This window comes from Rhagoletis zephyria, unplaced genomic scaffold (genome assembly GCF_001687245.7).
Source record: "Rhagoletis zephyria isolate East Lansing unplaced genomic scaffold, Rhagoletis_zephyria_1.1 Rzeph_scaffold_04995, whole genome shotgun sequence".
In the NCBI taxonomy this organism is placed as follows: Eukaryota; Metazoa; Arthropoda; class Insecta; order Diptera; family Tephritidae; genus Rhagoletis; species Rhagoletis zephyria.
The window spans coordinates 1-22,971 of record NW_016162078.1 but is presented as its reverse complement, the minus strand read 5'-3'; the positions used below and the strand labels follow the sequence as shown (position 1 = coordinate 22,971).

The 22,971-nt window shown below is 33.5% G+C and overlaps 3 protein-coding genes across 3 annotated transcripts in view; 2 read left to right on the top strand and 1 right to left on the bottom strand.

The window, feature by feature from the left end:
- Positions 1-7,684, top strand: part of Pgant5 (polypeptide N-acetylgalactosaminyltransferase 5) — a 28,116-nt gene extending 20,432 nt beyond the window's left edge. Inside the window, 3 exon segments of the mRNA XM_017627020.1 lie at positions 5,248-5,387; positions 5,465-5,698; positions 6,663-7,684. Coding sequence (XP_017482509.1) covers positions 5,248-5,387; positions 5,465-5,698; positions 6,663-6,809 — 521 coding nt within the window. The 3' untranslated portion in view covers positions 6,810-7,684.
- A 4,894-nt stretch (positions 7,685-12,578) lies between these two features.
- Positions 12,579-13,463, bottom strand: RpL37A (ribosomal protein L37A). The gene is made up of 3 exons (XM_017627019.1): positions 13,353-13,463; positions 13,010-13,138; positions 12,579-12,931 (listed from the first exon to the last, which is right to left on the bottom strand). Exons 1-3 carry the CDS (start codon positions 13,353-13,355, stop codon positions 12,785-12,787), a joined length of 279 nt encoding a protein of 92 aa, XP_017482508.1. The 5' UTR covers positions 13,356-13,463; the 3' UTR covers positions 12,579-12,784.
- Positions 13,464-15,306: 1,843 nt separating this feature from the next.
- Positions 15,307-16,859, top strand: LOC108371453 (pantothenate kinase 4). Its single transcript, XM_017627018.1, has 2 exons — positions 15,307-15,558; positions 15,629-16,859. The coding sequence occupies exon 2, from the start codon at positions 15,642-15,644 to the stop codon at positions 16,731-16,733; it is 1,092 nt and encodes a 363-aa protein (XP_017482507.1). The 5' UTR covers positions 15,307-15,558; positions 15,629-15,641; the 3' UTR covers positions 16,734-16,859.
- Positions 16,860-22,971: the final 6,112 nt, after the last annotated feature.

Here is a 22,971-nt window from a genome sequence, read left to right as displayed (position 1 = left end):
TTGTGACGGTTCTGCGCATTTTCTTCCATATAAAAAGTTTGTCGAGCATACTCTGTATGGAAGGAAATGCATGACACTGCCAACAAAAAAAAAAAAAATTGTCAAAAATCAACGGTGTTTTGTAGCCACTTAAAAATTGCACTTTGTTATACTAAAATTTAATGGGCTACCAAACTGTATCCCCGAAATATTTTTTTTTATTTATGACTTTTTTTTTCATAGTTAAGTGAATAAAGGGTTAAAAACGTGATATAGAAGCAATTTCCCGTTTTTTTTTTTAAATGCAAATCCTAACTTAACAAAAGGCAAGTGCTGTTTTAACGTATGATCCCAATAGGCATGGGCGTAGCCAGGTAGGGGCAGGGGGGTGCTCGAGCCTCCCCCCNTGAGCCCCCCCCCCCTAACTTTCAAATTTTCCTTATATATATATCAAATAGTACCCTGAAATGCCAGCTTAATAGGGTCGAACCCCCCCCTAAATTTCATTCTGGCTACGCCGATGCCGATAGGTAATAGTCAAGCGCTACAAAGTACGCTTTGGTTTACGGAACTGAAACAAAAAAAGTCGTAGCAGCTGATCACCCCACTTTAATTGCGCCTAATATGTTATGCATATTTTACAACAATTCTGTTTGTATTTTTTTTTGTTTTTTTTTTGCATCTGATACAAGTAGTATGCCAGCCGCATTATAAATTATTGGTTGGCCATTCGAGTAAAAATTGATTGAATAATTTTTACAACATTGAACAATAAAAAAGTAGTTTAAGCTTTTACCAATTTAAACATAATTAGTTGCCTACATACATACTACATATAATAATAACGTTGAATAGAAAATGTCTAAATATTCTTTATCATTTATGTTTTTTTTTCTCTTTTTTCACTCGCTCGCTCATTCGCGTCTCCCTCGCCTCTTCCAATGTTAATTGCTTAACCAAATGCGTAACTAATTAACGTGTATTGCTACTACTATGTTGGGGCTAATGAAATAATAACATTAATTACGATGCTAACAACAATGCAACAACTGCAAACACTACAACAACAATACCCATTAAAATTTTATTTTCTAAACATAAACATATGAACGAAAAAAATATATAATACATATAAAAAAAACACACAAATCGCTCTACGAAATAAAAACAACCAACGTAACTACGTTCACTTGCAACAACAACAACAACAACTGCCTGCCCGCACATTCACGCATGCGCATCCGTGTCGCCGCTTCTTGAAATTCGTTTGGTTGGTTGGTTGGTTGGTTGGTTATTTTGCTCGATTTCGTCGTGCGCTTAGGTTTGGATGTGCGGTGGTGTGCTCGAGATTGCGCCCTGTTCCCGTGTGGGTCATGTGTTTCGTAAATCGACGCCGTACACCTTCCCCGGTGGTACAACGGAAATTGTCAATCATAATAATGCGCGTCTGGTTGAAGTGTGGCTGGACGATTGGAAAGAATTTTACTACAGTTTCTATCCAGGTTAACAACAACAAAAACAACGAAATGCACAGTACTTCCCCACATCGTTAACTCTATACTACATTGCTCTGTCTCCATCTCTCTCTCTCTGTCGGCAATTATACGCACAATTGACATACACTAGGCGACAAATGAAAGTGTACACCTTGTTCTAATTAAATATTTACAATATTTGCATGGAACAATTTTTGCATTAATTATTTATGAAAATATAGATAATTCTACAATATAAACCATGTGAATCGAAGTTTCACGCTGTATAAAAAGTTCACAAAAATTCCAACATTATTCAACTTTTTATTCAGAATTTCTAGAAAATTTTCGGGTTTGGAGTTTTGTAGCTCATGAACTATATTTTCAAATATAATTGATGCAAATAATTTTTTATGAAAATATTTGTGAATATTATTTTGGAACAAGGTGTACACTTTCATTTGTCACCTAGTGTATGTACATACATATATATTTTATACTAGCGTTTATGTTTTAATGTCTTTGTTTTGTCTGTCTAAATAGTTCTTACATATTTTTGCGTGTGCGTTGAAATTTTAATTTCGATTCTGGTTGGATTTTTTGCTAAGTTCGACTAATTAGATTCAAAGAATGAATATTAAAAAAAATATATATGTATAAAAATTTGAATTTAGCAAAACCAGCCTCAGTTACATAGAAAATAATAATTTTTCGCAAAACATAGCCACCATATGCAACATTCTGTAAACATGCATCTGATGTATGTATGTATGCTCGTAAATACACTGCATTCGCCACTCCACTCACCACCCCTGGACATACATGAGCATGCCTTCACCATGCTCCTTGTTACACGTCTTCTGTCCCCCCCTCCCACACACTGGTCCTGTATAGTTCACATCCTGTTTCGTTTTGTAATTTATTTGTGCCTGTTGCAAGTTGCCTCTTAGTCGTATGTTAATACATGCATACCTGGCTGCCTTTATGTGTCCCTGTCCTAGCTTTAAAGTTGTGCAAAAAGCGTTGTCCTGCGTCTCCCGTCTTCCTACAACTGTTGACTTGTTCTTTGTTATATACTTTAGTTTTGGTTTTAGCCAACTTGTTTGGCGCATTTTTGGAATTTATATGTTTACTAAAATTTATTTAAAACAGATTTTCCGAACTTTTCTTATCTACTATGCTTTTTATCTTTTTTTGTGTAAAAAAAAACTTAATAGATATACAATTTATTTGGTTATATTTTGTACATATCAAATGGTTTGTCATGTTTGTATGAGCTTTTTATGCTTCTATGCGTTTATATATTAACTGTTTGCCTGTTGCAATGCGCTTAATTCTTCATTTTGCTTACTATATTTGTGTATACTATTTATTTGAATTTATTATGTACATATGTATGTATAGCATATATTATTAATATTTGGTTCTAAGTACTAACACAAAATAACGACACTCATGAGCAAAACACTCGTGGGTAAAACAATAAATTTGTAAATTAAAAAATATACCTTGATGTTAGAAGAACTTATATAGCCAATGAATATTCAGTTGTTTTACAGTTTATTATCTTCATGCCCGGTTTCACCAATCAGTTTTAAATTTATGAGCCTGTTAATATTTTGAAAATGGCATAAGTCACTTCACAGCACTTGTGCTTAAATAAATGGTTACTTGGATCTAAACGCGACAGTTATTCGTTCGACTGCATTTATCAAAGGGGAAACGTTTTCGTTTAAGTACAAGAGGTATGAAGTGACTTATGCCACTTTCAAAATAAACGGGTCATATAATACTCGCGTATACCAAATAAGATGAATGAAACGATAATTACTTCCAAGGCAGCAAGCATGGTATCGAAAATCGCCACACATAAATTAAAATACATCTTAAAAAATCTACAAATTCGGCTTCGAAACCAGCTACTAAGTCGAAAAAGTATTATACCGCTACGGTACAGAAAGTCAAAGTTATTTTCAAGGATTTACGACACTCACATATCGAACAGTTTTGACTATTTATTTTATGATTTCCTAATTTTAATTATTATTTTTTTTTATAAAAATATACATTATTCTTTAACAAAAACCGTATAAATCCAAGCTTCAATCTTTAAGCGATATTAAAAAAAAAGAAACCAACAAATTTTTAATTTCTTAGATATATTTTGGGTATGCGATTTCGTAGCCAATTCAATTTTGGTATATCAAAGTGAATGTTTGAAGTAGCTAGGACCCTGCAAACTATTTTTTTCAGAGCATTCTGAATTGTAGAGAAATTTTAAAGAACTCGTAAAGATCTCATCCGATTTTTTGCCGAATTTTCTAAAATTAAATAAACTGTGCACCACACTTCGATTCTTTTACGAAATTTCGGAAGAAAATCGGTAAAGCAATGAAAGTAATGCTGCTATGTGAAGAATTTCTTGCAGAATTTTCTTTATTTTTCGTACAGAAATTTCATTACGAGTTCGTGTCATATAATTTTCTTTGAAGATTCGTAAAAAAAAATCGTTACGTAAATGAGATACTCCTAAAGATTTCGTTAAGATTTCGGGAACTTTGGTTTGCAGGGCACTTACACCGTTGATTTTTGACAAGTTTTTTCGATGACGATGTCAATAATTTTCTTCCTTGCCATCATTCAAAAATTAGGATTTTATCAGCTGCGATCTTACCTTACTCCTAGAAATAAAAACAATGATATTTTTTTCGAAATTGCTTTGCCATTTTTAAGTACATTTTTAAATACTTAGTAGTGAAATTTTTTCTTTTAAATTTGAAGAAAGTTTTGTTCTTCATTCGCTGCCGATAGCAATGATCCAGTTGGATGTTGAATTGAGACATTTTCGATGGCAAATTATTAAAAAAAAAAATCAAATCAGCTGCGCTACTGATACTACGTGTTCAATGTGCCTTGCTAAAATTGAATGGGCTTAAAAAACTGCATACTCAAAATATTTCTAAGAAATCTAATTAAAAAGCTCGAAATTTTTTCCAAAGTTAGTTGGTTTGTTCTAAATGTTGCACAAAGATTTAAACTTGGATGTGGGTTGAACTGACCGGAAATCCTTTTTTTTTAATAGGACCTACATGTTTTTACCACAGATTTTGCCTGCCAATATTAAAAAAAAAAAAACTTGCGACTATTTTAGCCAGAATTGCCCTGTAAGTGAATAATTGGCTAAAAAAAAACGCGGAGAAGGCAGACATTTCTAAGTGTAGGATTTTTAGATCGAACTTTAGAATACGCAGGGGTTCTGGATCCATGTGGAGTCACAATTGGCCACTGCTTGGGCCTAGCTGAGGTGGTCTTATTCTAAGTTCAGCAGCCACTTCAACCCAAACTTGTCGTAGCTGAATCTTACTTATGTCACATAGTGGATAATTGCATTGGCTATATAATTTCTGACTCCTCTAAAATAATAAAAAAATATAATCAAATTATTGTATTGTTAGTCGAGATCCTTAGCATAAATGTTACAGCATATCTTCATATACAAATACACTTGCACCAAAAAATACTTCAACACATTAACTTTCACAATGCATAGGAATACCAACAAATTTATCTTACACCACTTTAAATATTTAACACAAGGCACTAATTTCACTCACAAACATTTACGCATACTTCATACTTACATATTTATGTTCTTTAACTCCTTTTTTCAAATTTGTTGCCTCATTAAAACGCGATGAAACATTTTATTAACATGCATTATTTGCTTTATTTTTGCATTCTCGTTCTTTATTTCAACAAAAACAAAAAAACAAAAAAAAAACACACTAAACAGGAGCACGCAAAGCTGTCGCTGGTGATGTGAGTGATCGTCGTGCGTTGCGTGAACGACTAAAATGTAAAAGCTTCCGGTGGTATTTGGAAAATATATATCCGGAAAGTTTGATGCCATTAGACTATTTCTACTTGGGCGAGGTGAGAGAGCAAGGAAATAATACAAGTTTCTACAATATTTTATTCAAACATTTTTTTTTGTACACTTTCACACACAGATTCGTAACGCCGAAACAGAGACGTGTCTCGATACGATGGGCCGCAAATATAGCGAAAAGGTAGGCGTGAGCTATTGCCACGGGCTGGGTGGCAATCAGGTATTCGCCTATACGAAACGACAACAGATCATGTCCGATGATCTATGCTTGGACGCAGCGAATGCGATGGGTCCGGTCAATATGGTGCGTTGCCATAATATGGGTGGCAATCAGGAATGGGTTTACGATGCCGAGGTGAGTTTGCAAAAGCATTAATATATATAAGTGTGTTTCACAAAACATATTTGCCAAACATAGTAGTAGGCTGCGTATGATAACTCAACCAATAAAGCAATAAACTATAAAATATATTTAAACTCTAATGGCCGCTTCAGAATTGGTACTTTGCGTACGTTTCGCTCAAGCATGAAAGTGACAGTTGAGTAGACTGTGTGTGTGTTTGCATAGAGCGCGTCAGATTGGCAACCCTCGCGTCACGAACATTGGCCAACACTCAACTTTTGACGCACGTATGTAAGTACGTCACTGCTGATAGTTGTATAACCTTGCGTTTACACAAGAAAAGACAATTGGGAATATGTATTAATATTCACATTGTTTGAGTAAAGTACTAGTCCAGAGAAAAGCCAAAGACAGCGACGAAGACATCAAGAGAAGTGTGAATATATATTAGTAAAAAATTTGTGAATGTTTTTCTATTGTTTCTGCAAAAGTGACTTGTGTAAACCCCAAGTACGCGGCCATAAGGAACAGCTGATTTTTATTTGCAAACGCAAAACCTTCATTGTGGCATATTTCTACGTTACGTGCGCTACGAATTTAATGGCAATTTTTCTTTCACAGATATTTTTTTTAATTCCCAACTTTGTCATTAACAATGTGTCATCTAATGCCTAGCGGGAATTCGGCATAATGCTGGATTTCCAGACGGGCATTAAAAAATAATCGCGTCATTACATTAAAAAAAAAAAATCAATAAGTTCATTTCCACATGGCATTTTTTAAATGACATACATTTTTTGTCATTTCAATGCCTAGTGGAAATTCGGCATTATCTGAGCAAATTTCTTCTACCATTAATCGCATAACACTCGTGTATTATTATTAAAATGTGTTAACATGAAAATAACATTGCCAATTACTTAACATTTACCCATGTATGTATGTATGAATGTATTTACTTTCTCTTCCCGCACAGGATAAAACGATACGACACACAAACACTGGCAATTGCCTGCAACGTCCAACACGTAATGATCCAGTGACGCCGCTGTTACGCCCATGCGACTATTCAAAGGGTCAACAATGGTTGATGGAATCGAAATTTAAGTGGCAAGCACATTAGTTGTTGTTGTTTCTAATCATGATATTTACAATTAGTTAGATAGATAGTTGTCATATATAAAATATAAAAGAATTTTTTTTTTACATGTTAGTTAACTTTTTATTGTTTCACACTAATGTTTGCTGATTACTATAACTATTATACATATACATACATATGTACATACCTACATAAATATGTATATGATTTTTACTACTAAAATATTTTTTGTTCTACATATTAAGTCATTTGTAACTACATACATATTGTAAAGTTTATTTTATAAATTTGTCGTAAACGGAAAGATAAAAAATGAGTTACAGATATGCAATTAAATACTATGTAGTATCAACATACATACATACCATATGTGAAACGCATAAACATACATACATACGTATAAAAAAGTTTCAAAATGAAAATAATTGCATGCATGATTGGTGGTTAAGTGTCTGCAACAACAAAGTAATTCGTATTATCTTTGCAAAGTCTTCCCTATGATTAAAGAAAAAACAAAAATTTTAAATAAAATACGATGGATGCATAATTGCTGAATATGCATGGATACATCATACTGGATACAGTAACATACACACATACTATATACATATGTAAGTATGCAATGAGCACAGATGTGTTTACGAATATCATACAGCTGAGAGCGAAAAATATGTATGATTACATAAATCAAGTTATAATTTCTTGTAAATATTTAGTATTTAGGAGTAGTAAGCAAACGACATTTTTTTGTAGAGGAAAAGAGAAAAAATAAACACACAAAAAAAAACACTTAAAACGTCCATTCCAAAAAAAAAAGAAAATTAGTAGTAAAACGTTTGGTGGTAATTTTGCAAGTTTCGTAGCCATAAAATAAGAAACGAAGAAAACATAAAAAATCATAACTAAATTACGTATAGTAATACTATGATGAAGCAAGCGTTTAATAAAAGTCATAGCACTGATAGTGACTTATGAAAATTATGTTTTAATTGTACCTAATAGCGAGAAATTTGCAAATTCTTAATTTTTAATTTCAGCTGTGACTAGTTGCATAGTCGAAGTACTGGAAATAGAACATAAATATTCAAAGAAGAAAAAAAATTACTAAAAAGTTCGTACCAACCCATTGGCATTTAAAAAAAAAGCGCACATAAAAGTGGCATCAAAAATTTAAAATTTTATAGTAAATATTTTAACTTAAAACGTGTCATAAAATATGTATGTAAATTTCTTAGCTCCCTCCCAAAACTTTCCATTTTAGCGGGCTTTAAACTGCAGTTTGGTTGCAGTATCCGGTTGTTTTTTTTTTTTTTGTATGATTTTGAGAAATTTTTATTCAATATTTAATGTACATAGTATGTATGAAAATAATTTTTGTTATGAAAATATTCGCATGGAAGCAATTGAATTTTTATCCAGATCATGCCGGTTGCGTAGACGCGACGTCGTTAACGAATCAGTTTACAAATACATATGTGCAGAGTTTTGGTTTCCAAAAAATTTTAAATTTATGGCAACTAATTGTAGTAATCCTCGAAAGCGGCGACAAATGGTAAAATAATCTGCAGGATTCGAAATCGAAGCGTAACCTGTAAAAATTAAAACAAAAAAAAAATTACCTAATTTTTAAGTTTGTTTCAAATGCACGTATCTCTTAAATAATTTTTAGAAATTTTTGTTTTTGATTTTTTTTTTAATATTTGGATTTTTTGTAAAAAAATAAATCAGTTTTCGGAAGAGAATTTTTAATTTTTTTTAATTTCATTGAAAAAATATATGTATATATGTACTTTTTTAAAAACGATTTTTTTATAATCCAAAAAAAAAATATACTTGTTTAAAACCAATTTTTTATTTGCATGTATAATCAACGTATTTTTTCTATCTACTTTTTCGTTAAAAAATTTGTTTGCACTGCTATTAGGCGAAAAAATTTGTAAAATTACATTAATTTATAGGATTCGAAATCGGCGCCATAAACCTGTAAAATTTAAAATCGGTCTGTCGTGACGTTACAAAACTATTTCATATAAATTTCGTCAGTTTTTTGGTACAGCAATTATGTAGGTGTAAAAGTTTGTAACATTAAAATTTTTGTTTCTAAAATGCATTCTTTTAAGAATAATTTACTGCAATCTTATTTTTGTAAGTTTTTTTAAATGCATCTATTTACCAATGTAATTTTTCTTTCAAAAAATAATCTCAGAAACTTTTTTTTTTAATATAATTAATGTATCTTTCTTTTCTATCTATTGTTTCATTACAAAATACTTTAAATTTTATCAGTTTGTTTATACTGCAATTAGATCTGAAAAATGTTTAAAATGTTAAAAAAGTTTTATATTTGTTTCAAAAACACATATCGCACGGTTAATAATATAACAAAGTATTTCAAAATGTAAATTTTTGGGGAAAACGCAATCAAATTTTTATAAGTTCATACAGTTGTTATACCATTTTAGGCCATTTTTTGGAAGTTTTGTAATCTGTTAAGCTGAACATATTCTCCTTATCAAGTTTATTGATTGTATGTTGAAATCTCCAAAAACGTAAATTTTTAATAACATCTATATATTATTAAACGTAAAAATTTGTAGAAGCGTTATTTTTTTTATTTTTTTTTTATGAAAAAAAAAGAAATCAGTGTTTTCAAAAATTGTTTTCTTTTAAAAGAATATACTATCTTAAAAGCGATTTTTCTTTAAAAAAAATCTAGTTAAAGAAATCAGAAATGAAAAAATCTTGTTAAAAAGAGTGAAATTTTTTTTTCTAATATGTGCAGTATGATGTACTAATGTGTCTCATTTGTGATAGATAGAAATTTAATTTTCATTTAATTAACTGAAATTGAAGGTTGTAACACCATATATTTTTTTCTTTTTGTTTTTTTTTTAATGAAAAATCAGAATTTTTCTAAAAAAAAATTTTTAATAGATAATTTTTTTCCAAAATATTTTGTTTTCACAAAATATCTTTTCTAAGCAAATTATGTACTAGTTTATTGTTGCTTTTTTAAATAACAGAAAATTAAAAGAATCTTTTAAAAAAAATTCTCATGTAATAGATAAACACAAATTGAAGGTTGTAACACTAAACAGTTGAACGTTTCTTCTTTTTTAATTAATTTAAAAATTCTTTCATAAATTCGAAAGCATAATTATGAAAAAAAAAAAATTAGACTAAAAATTAAAACTAAGCAAGGTAGATTTTGGAGCATCAAGATTCGTATATGTACATACATGCTTATATATATATGTACATATCGTCACCAACAATACAAAAAGACGCCAATTAACATTTTTCTGATGAATAAATAAATTAAACTTTCAGAACAGCACCGCAGCACTTCTTATATAATTTTTCGCCATTTATTTTTCGCATTGTTATTTAGGCTTTTTTTTTATTGACGACGATATATTTACATACGTACGTATGTTCGCATACTTGTAAAATATGCAAGTATTTTTGGGCCAACGAAAATCGTTTCAAAATACATCACCTGCTCACCCTGTCGGAAAAAGCGACCATTAAAATGTATGTACAAGTCTTTAAAACTTCCGAAGTTTGAAGAATTTGACTGGACTAAGAATACATTAAAAAAAATGCTTTCGTGTTTCAACTTTTTTAAATTTTAGTGTTTTGACAATGGATACTCCTCGGCATAGCTTCTAAAACCTAAAAAAAAAAATATATTTTTGCCCATAGTTTATTTCTTATAATTAGTATCTTTAGTCTTAAAAAAAATAGTATGTATATAAAAAATTGTGTATATCTTATGGCCTAATAACAATTTATTTTTAACAAATTTTATTGAGCTTGAGGCCCTTTTGATTGACAACTTTTGTGAAAAAACAACAATAAAATATATAAAAAATATATAAAATTGTAATATCAACTGGACAACTATAGATTTACTATAAAATATGGTTTAGCGTAGGAAAAAAATTATAAAATCAACAAACATAAAAAAAGTATGCGCATATCATAAAATATCTACGAGGACAAGGCCAAGTGAAGTTTAAAGAAATATTAAAGGTAAAAAGAAATCATATTCACACTCATAACGTTTTTTGGAAATTTTGAACTTCAAATTTGGCTAAGATATTTAATTTTTTTATTCTATGTATTTTATTTATTTTTCCCGTTTGCAAATGTTAGTTTTTAACTTAGTTTACGTGAAAAAGTAAACATAAAATTCCAAAAAATTTTGGGTCGTCTTTTTAAGCACTAGTTTATTAAAAGTGTGCTCATGAGTTGTAAAAGGGAATGTTAAAACGAAAAAATTGCAGAAAAATTTTTAAATATAAAATGGTTACATTTTAATTATATAAAAAATTCGAAATCCTCAAAATGTGCGAGCTTTCGAAGCTTTTAAAACTTTCTCCATCACAGTTTGCATTTCAATACTTCTGTTTACCAACTGTTCCTATACCAAAATATGTAGCTGGAAGATACACACACATATACATACATATTAAATACAGAATGTTTGCATCTCTCAAATTGTAACTAATCATAATCATAAAAAAGTAAAAATAAATAAGAAGTCACAAAAGGAAAATTAGTTAAAAATAAAATAGAATGAAATTCATTAAATTTATATGAACGACCAATTCGATTGTATATAGTAATTTTATAAAAACTAAACACTACATAAGATTTAAGTGATCTGTAAGTACATATGAATACATACATACATACATTAAAAATAATTTCTAATAGTTGATAAAGTTTAAGTATTGCAAGCAAAATTGCGTTGCATATTTGTATTTGTAAAGCGGCGATTAAAACTAGTAATTTTTGTAACTACCTACTATCTAAAAAAAAAGAAAGTTCTTTGCTATAAAATGTTTACTTTAGTAAATTCATATTCATTAAGTTTTAAAGTGCAATCGACTGCAAGTAGCAAATATGTACGTTTGCTTATACATAAGTTAAATATTGTAAAAAATTATATCTCTTGAATGGTGCATTATTTTAGAAGCGACTTGGAAATCACACACTGCAAAGCAGTTTCTTCCAAGCAGTGAGAAAGCAAAAAAAAAAAAGAAAATTCTATTTTTTCCGTATATGTATGTATTTTCCACTTTAAGAAAACAATTATTCCTTTTGTTTTTAATTATGTTAACTATCTGCAACTATCATTAGCTAATAAAATTGTACTTTTTATTATAAATATGTAATAAGTATTTAATTAAGAGACATTTGTATTTTACCATTTAGGCTGAAGAATTTTAAATTAACTTTTGAATGAAATAATAATAAAGAAAATACATATATAATGATAAATAAAAGATTATAATGCTAGCAAGTGGTTTTATTTCCAATCATACATCACTACTTTCCTTGAAACATCACTTCTTCATATTAAATATCCAAAAAATATCGCATGCGATAATATGCTCCTGTGCGATAAAATTCTCCCATGCGATAAATACCGCGCACAGCAACTGACAAAACACCAATTACACCAGGCGCGCAGAAGTTTGCAGCAAGGCTGACCGGAAATGCAANCCCAAAAAATATCGCATGCGATAATATGCTCCTGTGCGATAAAATTCTCCCATGCGATAAATACCGCGCACAGCAACTGACAAAACACCAAATTACACCAGGCGCGCAGAAGTTTGCAGCAAGGCTGACCGGAAATGCAACCGGGTGCAGGGCGCCTGAAGATATGCAACATTTTTTGAAGTCCCGATCAACGCGCCGTTTGTGAATCCTTCAGTTCTACCAAAAAAACCTAAATGAAAAACCCCCCAATTCTACCAGCAACTCAAACACAATAGATAATTTTTTTTTGCGCTTTGTCAAAAAGCAAGAATTTTTTTTTTCTACTCTTGTTTTTCCTTGTACAACAATCGTGTCCGTAAGCTGGCGGCCAAACAACACAACCAAACGTTAATTTGGTAAAGCACAAACCGCGCCAATTTCACATAAATTCACCTAATCCTACAATTTAAAGTGTAGAAACACTTCATATTTCAGGCTACTGTTTACTGTTCCTTGGTTTCGCGCAAACGACGCACAGCGGAGCGGACAGATGCAGCAGCGGTCGTCGAGTATACCCAGGCGCCACCGGCAACCACACGCTTACAGCGTTTGCAGGACCAGATACCAACGCAAGCGCGCTTCATCGAGTCCTATAATAGTATGAAATAAAAAGCTTTAGTATTTTAACAGCACAATCAAAATATGTGGTTTTAATGCAAACATTTTACCTTGCCGCAGAAGGTGCAGGTATATTTCGAGTGCTGAGTCACTTCCATCTTCTTGACCATCTTACGCAAGGAGGCACCATAACGGGTACCATATTTACCAACGATTCCAACCTTCTTGGTGCGTTTGGCCTAAAAATAGTAATTGTAGAACAAAAAAAATGGCATTAATCAGAGAACAATGACAGCGTACGTAAACATTCACATATATGTAACAAACATGCACAAATTTTAATAATTTTGCTAACTATACCAACAATTGGTCTATAAACTAAATTTTTCAATCATTTGCAATTCACTTTAACTTGCGATTAATGTAATTTATTTCGATTTACTTTGCCCGTACCATTTTTAAGTTGTTGATTTGTCAAAAATTCAACAGGAAAGAAACCAGACGTCACTTGAAGTTGGCTACGTTTGATTTTGACAGCTGGCAAGCACGCAGGGTTGCTTTTCGAACGCAAATAAGGGCGGGTATAGATTGCTGGATTAATGTTATTGACAATTCCTTTTGTAAATTTAAACCACCTTTCATTCAATTGCTTAGCCGTATACCTCTTGCAATCTGCTGTTTGCGTCTTAAGCTGCCTTTACATGAGGCGATTTTTTGACAGGCGATACTCGCCTGCAAAAGTTGACTTGCTGTCTACTTTGAGACAAGTGATTTTTGAAGCACAATTAACACGGCATCGCCTGGGTAAAATATTGTCGTATGTTAATTTCGGCAGGTTGTGGGAAATCGCGATTGAAGTTTGGAATGCAATTTCTCAAAAACGCGAAGATAGATTTTCTCCAAACTCTCTGAAAATGTTACTAGTTCATAAAATGTTAAAACTATTTCATTTTTAACGTTTATTTTTAATTAGTTTTGAGTTTATGAAGAATTTTCTTTAGTAAAATTTTGTCGTAAGCTTCATTTGTCCACAATTTGGCAGCCACTTTTATGAAATACGACAAAATGTGATCAAAATTTCTACCAAATTAACAACACTCTTAACTCAATATCTCGGAAACTAATAGGGAATTTACGTGATTCAACTTTCACAGGCGATTAGTTGAACCAAAAGTTGAACGAAAGTAGGCAGCCGACCAACTTCATTGTAAGCGATTAGTTGAAAGGCCGTTTACACCAGGCGATTGTTGCTTTCAACTAAAAATCGCCTCATGTAAATTCCCTATAAAGGAGATATAAAATGTTGATTTGTCCAAAAGTCAACAGGAAAGAAACCAAACGTCAGTTGCAGTTGGCTACCTTTGATTTTGACAACGGACAACCACGCAGGGTTGCTTTTAGAACGCAAATAAAGGTGGGTATAGACTGCTAGATTAATGTTACTGACAATTGCTTTTGTAAATTAACCACACATTTAATGCAATTGCTTAGCTGAATACCTCTTGCAATCTGCTGTTTGCGTCTTACAGATCTTTTCTTACGTGATGACAAATCTCGTCGCAAATACTATTGTCAGAAGTTTTTTGCCTAAAAGTATTCCGAAGAAACTACCTTACAAAGTCCACAAGAAATGTCGGAAAGCGCTTTTTAAAACAATGACGTTTTTTGACACCCCAACTATGACATTAGCAATTTCGGCTAGAATTTCCTTTGTGCGAGAATTGGGCCTTTAATTTGGCAGCCAGCCTACAAGCTTACTTCTCCCCCGAACGGCAGATACTTTTTAGAAGCTCTTACGGAGATTTGCCATTGCGATGCTAGGGCGACCACTACTGGAAAACAAATTTTTTTAGAGGTTGGTGGGAGCAGGAATCCATTCTGGGTCGTTTGTGCTAATTTTACCAAATCTGAAACTACCACTAACCACTACTACTGGAGCGTACAGCGCCACAAAATAAACATTACCGCAATAGCTGATTTTGGCACATGCAGCTAATTTTTGATTTGTAAAATAAAACTAATAAAAGCCCTTAGAGTTAAGCGATAAAAATGTTTGCTATAGTGATTGCGGTTGTTTCTTTCACAGTATAGTTTCTTTTGTTCACATGTTTATCAGGTTTTGAAAACCGCAGGTACAAGCATATGTAATGGTTGCCATGTCAATTCAAAACCTTTAATTCATTATAGTACATTTTCCAGAAAGTAAAAATTACACCCAACGTGAAACAAAAATTTCGCTTTGCGTTTAAAAGCGCATTTTACAAAATTATTTGCGATATAACATTAGTTTTCAAGCAACTTTTCTTACAAGGCCGTTTAAGACATACGGCAGTGGGACCTAGCTGCACAACTGAATTCCTCAACGTCAATTGCTCAATGAAAATCCTTCAGATGTGGCAACGCTGAACAGCTGGTATTCACTTGTTTTCGTTTTGTTATGTTTTATCGCAAAAATGTACGACACAGAACTATTTAAATATTGATAAAATCGTGGAAAGGTGATTATTCTTTAATTAGCGGCAAACAAGATTAACGCAGAAATAAAAGCGAAGAGAACACTTGCGGAACGAAAGCAAAGTAATTGTATGCTAAATATCAGCAAAAGGGAGACTTGCGTGTCAGGGGTTGCGAAAAGTTGATATTCTTGGGAAAGTTGCAGGTATTTTGTAATTTTTCAATAAAAGCGAAGAATCGATGCTCATGCGTATGAACAAATCTTTTCAATCAAGCAACATAAGAAGAATGTGCGAGTCCAAATGTTTTACACTGCTAAAGGATCCAGGTTCCTACACACCAGACACCATAGACTTGAATCAGGATAAAGATGCGGCTTCTTATTGGTTTCCTTGTTTTCGAAATCTTATAGAAAAATTTGCCACACAAGCAGCAGAAAGTCAACGTCAAACCGATGCAACAGCCATCGAGCGTTCGGAAAAATTTCGCAAATCTTATTTGGAAAAGTTGGATGAGTACCAAAGAAATACAGAGGTTAATGCAACTAACAAAACTGTGCTCGGTGTACGTGAATTGCTTGAATTGAATGAGACAAAATTGCGCCTATTTGGCTTCGCAGATCCGTGGCAACAACAAAAACAATTAGAAAACACTGCAGCACTTGCAGCCTTGAAGAAGCGACTCGAAGAGTTGGATGCCATTGATGATAATGCAGCGCGTTGGACAGAACTGGTGCGTGGTGTGCTCGCTGGCAATATGTTCGATTGGGGAGCGCAAGCTGTGACGAGTATTTTGGAACAAGATTCAAAATTCGGTTTACATGCAGCGCTAGATCGTATAGAGAAGCGGCCATGGCTAATCGACAACTTGGATGCTTGGTTGCAACGTTTGCGTGGCAATGCGCATAAATGTGCGCTCATTTTCGTAGATAATAGTGGCGTAGATGTAGTATTGGGCATGTTACCTTTTGTGCGTGCACTGTTGCAACGTGGCACCAAAGTGTTACTATGTGCTAACACGGAACCCTCATTGAATGATGTAACGAGCCGAGAGTTGTCTGATTTGCTGGATAAATGTTGCAAATATTGCAACGTTTTAGCACATGCATGGCACGATCAGCGATTACTAGTCTACGCAAATGGACAGCGGGGTCCATGCTTGGATATGCGCACTTTGCCAGTGGAATTGTGCGAGGCCATACAGAAACATGAGACTGATTTGTTGGTGATCGAAGGTATGGGGCGTGCGCTGCATACGAATCTCTATGCGAAATTCAGCTGTGAGACACTTAAACTGGCTGTCATAAAGAATAAATGGCTAGCCGAACATTTGGGCGGTGATACGTTTGCAGTTATTTGTAAATATGAAGGCGCCAGCTAGTTAATATCATCTAATTTCTACCACCGTTTAATTTGAGATTAGATTACCTACTTTTGATTAAATGTATTCATTGATGATCCAGTCATGCAAATAGGACGATGAGAGCAAAATAAAGCATAATGAATTGGTAATCACAGCAAAGTACACATGCAAATAAACAGAGATAAAAATTATAAAAATATGTAAGTTGAACCGGACGTAAGGAGGCAGTAGAGACTTGACGGAGCGACGTTTGAAGGCATTGGTGTCAATAATCGAGCACCAATTAATGATCCTTTATTATACTTAAAAAATAACAAATAACACATTTTAACAATTTCTTTGTGAAGAGGCAAAGCAAGATTTTCGGAGTTAAGTCTATGTCAATTGTTGTGAACAAAATAAAATTTGTAATTTTACTAAAAAAGAACAATTCAGATAATGCATATTTTTATTACACAACACTTTAGTCTAGCGCGATAAGCACTTTACATTCAGTTTATCACATAACCTGTGTTACTTTTTACCCAGGCCTCTATTTGTTATTGTTGATTAGGTGGCACAGCTTAGGCAGATGTAAATCATTAACTGTGAATTTTAATACTATCTACGTACATATCGTTAGTATAGTATGGGTATAGTAAGGAAAGGGCGGATACGACATCGTCGCTGAAATGCAAAAAAAAAAAGCCACAACTAACATTTTTTATTTCATAAAATGATGCGGGGACTTATGATTCGATGAAATGCATCATAATCAAAGGGTGAGTTTTGGGATTTTTAGTTAGTTACAGCTTTTTGTATTTCAGCGAAGATGTTAGTTACGCTACCCCATTTTTATAGATTATTATTTTTTTTTTATTTCGAAGCTTAAAACCAATGATTCTCGTTTTAAATGCTGTAAAATTGCAGGTGGGAATAATTTTTTTATTTAATGTTTTTTAAGTTCAAAAGTAATTTAAATTCGCTAATTGAAACCATAACCCTTAGATACCTACTATATGTATAATACCTAGTTTGGCTAAGTGATTAAGCAAACCAAATCCTCGCAGCGAATTGTCAACCAAAACTTCTTAATCCTCACCATAAGCGCATGTAAATCATATGACATTGCAACACCCGCAAAATATTCTAGCGAGCGTGTTGGCATGTAGGTACATACAAACAAATTGCATAGCCGAGAAGCATAATTGCTGACCAATTTTAAAGTGTAATTAAAATTAACGCAAACGGATGTTGCAGTCTAGTCGGCAAGTTGAGCCAAAATAGCAGATTTGCTGAGTGAGATATACATACATAGATGCAAGTCAGCAAACTATCTAAGCACATAAGTATGTACATCTACAGAGTGAACAAATATATGTACATACAAATACATACGTATATGCAGGCTTTGGAAGATATTTCGCTTCAGATGGTGGCAATAATCCATTTTAAAATGACTTTGTTCAACGGCTGAGTTGTGAGGCATTAAAAACTTTCGTCAGCGCACACCAAATTTTCCAGCAAAATTTCACCGAAAACTTCTCACATCAAATTCATTATTAGTTGTTGGTGCTGTTGGAAAGTTTGTCGTTAAAAAATGTGTTATGTATATATGAATGTGCCTGTCGTCGTTTACGTTTCTATCATTCTATGTCATCATGCCAAATATACTGCGGTCTCCTCTAGGATCCAGGAGCACCCATGCGAAATTTTCAAAAACTATAGTTCGATTTTATTTACGTATAAGACTAGGCTTAATTTGCTGCAACTTTGGCTATTAAACTCATAAAAAACTACTAACATGTACATATGTAAGCCGTATTGAGAGATTAATGAATGTTGTTGACCAAAACTAAATCCGAAGTTGTCCCAAAAATTCGGCAAAAGGACCGAAAATTAGAACCAGTCCCGAAAATACTGAAGTAGTNCATAACCTGTGTTACTATTTACCCAGGCCTCTATTTGTTATTGTTGATTAGGTGGCACAGCTTAGGCAGATGTAAATCATTAACTGTGAATTTTAATACTATCTACGTACATATCGTTAGTATAGTATGGGTATAGTAAGGAAAGGGCGGATACGACATCGTCGCTGAAATGCAAAAAAAAAAAGCCACAACTAACATTTTTTATTTCATAAAATGATGCGGGGACTTATGATTCGATGAAATGCATCATAATCAAAGGGTGAGTTTTGGGATTTTTAGTTAGTTACAGCTTTTTGTATTTCAGCGAAGATGTTAGTTACGCTACCCCATTTTTATAGATTATTATTTTTTTTTATTTCGAAGCTTAAAACCAATGATTCTCGTTTTAAATGCTGTAAAATTGCAGGTGGGAATAATTTTTTTATTTAATGTTTTTTAAGTTCAAAAGTAATTTAAATTCGCTAATTGAAACCATAACCCTTAGATACCTACTATATGTATAATACCTAGTTTGGCTAAGTGATTAAGCAAACCAAATCCTCGCAGCGAATTGTCAACCAAAACTTCTTAATCCTCACCATAAGCGCATGTAAATCATATGACATTGCAACACCCGCAAAATATTCTAGCGAGCGTGTTGGCATGTAGGTACATACAAACAAATTGCATAGCCGAGAAGCATAATTGCTGACCAATTTTAAAGTGTAATTAAAATTAACGCAAACGGATGTTGCAGTCTAGTCGGCAAGTTGAGTTGAGTTTGCTGAGTGAGATATACATACATAGATGCAAGTCAGCAAACTATCTAAGCACATAAGTATGTACATCTACAGAGTGAACAAATATATGTACATACAAATACATACGTATATGCAGGCTTTGGAAGATATTTCGCTTCAGATGGTGGCAATAATCCATTTTAAAATGACTTTGTTCAACGGCTGAGTTGTGAGGCATTAAAAACTTTCGTCAGCGCACACCAAATTTTCCAGCAAAATTTCACCGAAAACTTCTCACATCAAATTCATTATTAGTTGTTGGTGCTGTTGGAAAGTTTGTCGTTAAAAAATGTGTTATGTATATATGAATGTATGTATATCTGCCTGTCGTCGTTTACGTTTCTATCATTCTATGTCATCATGCCAAATATACTGCGGTCTCCTCTAGGATCCAGGAGCACCCATGCGAAATTTTCAAAAACTATAGTTCGATTTTATTTACGTATAAGACTAGGCTTAATTTGCTGCAACTTTGGCTATTAAACTCATAAAAAACTACTAATATGTACATATGTAAGCCGTATTGAGAGATTAATGAATGTTGTTGACCAAAACTAAATCCGAAGTTGTCCCAAAAATTCGGCAAAAGGACCGAAAATTAGAACCAGTCCCGAAAATACTGAAGTAGTTATAAAAATCCCCGGGAAACTTCGGAACTGTGCCGAAACCCCTGAAATAGGTCCGAGAATCCTGAAGTAGTCACAAAAATATCGAAATGCTAGTCCCGAAATTCGAGTCCTACGAATCACGAAATAGTCCCAAAAATCTCGAAATGGTCCGGAATCATTCTCGGATATCCCGAAACAGTTTCAAAAATTAAGAAATATTTCCGAAAATATATACAAAAGTAGTCCTGAAAAGTACCGAAACTGTCCCAGAAACACTGAAAGGTCCCAATAATCCCAAAGTGGTTACGAAAATATCGAAATAGACCCGAGAATTTAAAATAGTTCCAAAAATATCGGAGCGTTTCCAAAAATTCCGATAATCCCGCAGTAGACACAAAAAGCTGGAATCTGAAATTAATACATAAAAAAATACAGAAACAAGAGTATTTAAATAATTCCCAAAACTCCGTGATACTTCCGGGAATGCCGAGGTAATGAAAATCTCGAAATACATAGCTTCAATAATACCGAAACATTTCCAAAAATACCGAAATAAACCTGAGAATCCTGGAATAGTCTGGAAAGTCCCATGAAATACCGAAAAATGTGTAAAACATCCTAAAAAAATCTCCAAAGTACTTCAAAAATAATAATTCCGAAAAGAAACATAATAAGAATCCTGAAAAATTGTAGGTCCAAAAACGTTGCGCCTTTACAAAACTACCAGAAAAAGAAGTTCGCCCTGCACCCCTGTTTCTAAGGCCATCTTAAATCTTAAACTTTTGCTAAGAAACATTTTTATTTTATTGTCGAATGTACATACATAGGTTACACCGAAAAAGTTTTTTTTTTGCATTGACTGCTTTATAACTCATCCAATCTTGATCAAGGATCAATCTCCATATCTAGTCAATCTGCAGACTGACGGGTAGCTGCCGTCATCTCCTGATTCGCGTCATAAGGAAGCTGAGTCAGCTGGCAATTATTTATGTCCCTAACGACATGTCTATCATTTCGTACTATTTTATGGATCACGTAGAGACCATTATACTGTAGTATGAGTTTCTTATTACCCCCGACTGACGCATCAACATTTATCACGGCGACGTAGTCACCACACTGTACGACTTGGTCCCGGTGGTTTTAATAATTTCTATAGCATAGTATCAAAATATCCTACTCCCAGTTTCCACTTGCGCGTTAGCCTGCGGAGAGGCAACTGCCTATGTTTTGCCCATCAAAAAAGGACCGAAGTCCATGGAGGCGAAACAGATCCCCTATTACTTACAATTCATATTGGTCGGCTATAGTAGCTGAAATATTTCTCGAGAATGGTGATGATCTCTCGAGTACTGATAGAGTTCGTTGGATAGAGCTTGAAGAACTTCGTAAAGGAATCGACTACTTACCACTAGGATGAGTTTCCGTTTTGACCTGATCGACAGTAGCGGTCCGAAATGGACTATATGAGTAGTGTCAAACGGCAGTGGAGTTTGGTGCATGGCGTATAAGGTTCTCTCCCTAGCTTGTAGAGGTGTAGCATATATGATGCATTTCAAGCAGTTTCTTATGAACTTCTCTTCTTAAATCGCATATTTGGAAACCAGTAGTACAGACAAAGTTTATTGAGAGTTTTATCAACCGATATTGGCAACGTTACACTCCATCTCGTAAGGTATGTATAGTGCTCTCTTGTCATTCGATCTCTTCCTATATATAAGTCCGTACACTAGATCTTAGTCTTTTAAGTCTTCGTTTAATAAGCGATTTCGTAGAGACTCAATAGTTTTGTACCGCTCCTGGGCAACCTGTAATTAGAGCTGAATGCCGTCTGGGGTTATGATTGAGGCGATTTGTCTTCTACTTAGGGCGTCGACATAACCTACGTAATCTCCACTTCTATGCCGTATTTTGTAGTTGTAGTTTTCGAGCTCGAGAGCCCATCAAGCTATTCAAGGGTTTAGTTGTTTTTTTTTCTTCTCGTTAGTCATCGTTAGTGAGTTACACTCTGTGACTATTGTGAAGGGTATACCTTCGAAATAGCGTCTGAACCTCCCAACGCGTATATTTTTCTTGTCGTCTTGCCGCTGCAGCAATACTGAACCGAAATATATGCTGCTGGCGCCACGGTGAAATTCCGTTTCCCGTCCGGGCCTATGTATGTATAGCCAGAACCGGACTTTTCACTAATCTGGAAGCTCAAATTGAGAATTTCTTTTTAGTAGGTTCTGCAGTGGCTTGGAGATCTGGGAGAATGATGGCACGAAGCGGCGGAAGTATGAGAATAGGCAAATTAATGATGCAGTTGTTTTGGATTAGTAAGTAACGAAAAATGGTGTAAGATCTTACAGGGAAATTCTGGCTAAAATAGTAAAAAGGTCTTAAGACAAATGAAAGACAGATGCCAAGACGGTGCGAAAGCGTTTTGTTAGGTCTAGCACAAAAGTCTTAGAATAGGAGCTCTGTCATTCACCACTCGTGGTGAAAAGCTCTTTTGAGAGCAAGCACTTGTATATCATTTAGCTCACGTCGCTCCAACAGTCGCAATGGCCGAGTGAGCAAAGTACAGGCGTGCCGTTCGAGAGATCCATGGAGTTTTTTTTTGTTTTAATTAATTTCGGGCGCGCACGCTGGCAAATAAAAATTAATTCCGACCAAACTATATCGAAATTAACGAATTTTTTCATAGATAAATTCAGAAATGTTTATTACATAAGTTGTTGTTAAAAATTTTCCTCCACGAGGCGCAGAAATTGCTTAAATGCTAAATTTTTCATAAAAAAAATATTGAAAAGCAAAAAAAAAAACATTTCTGTAACGCAAATAATTTAATTGTATAGTTTAATGTTTTTTAAATCCGCACCCAAACAAATTTTTTCATTCGGACACTTACTTTCGAAGAAAAATAAACATTTTGCAAAACCCTGCAAAAATTTTCAGTTAATGATTAAAAAAAAAA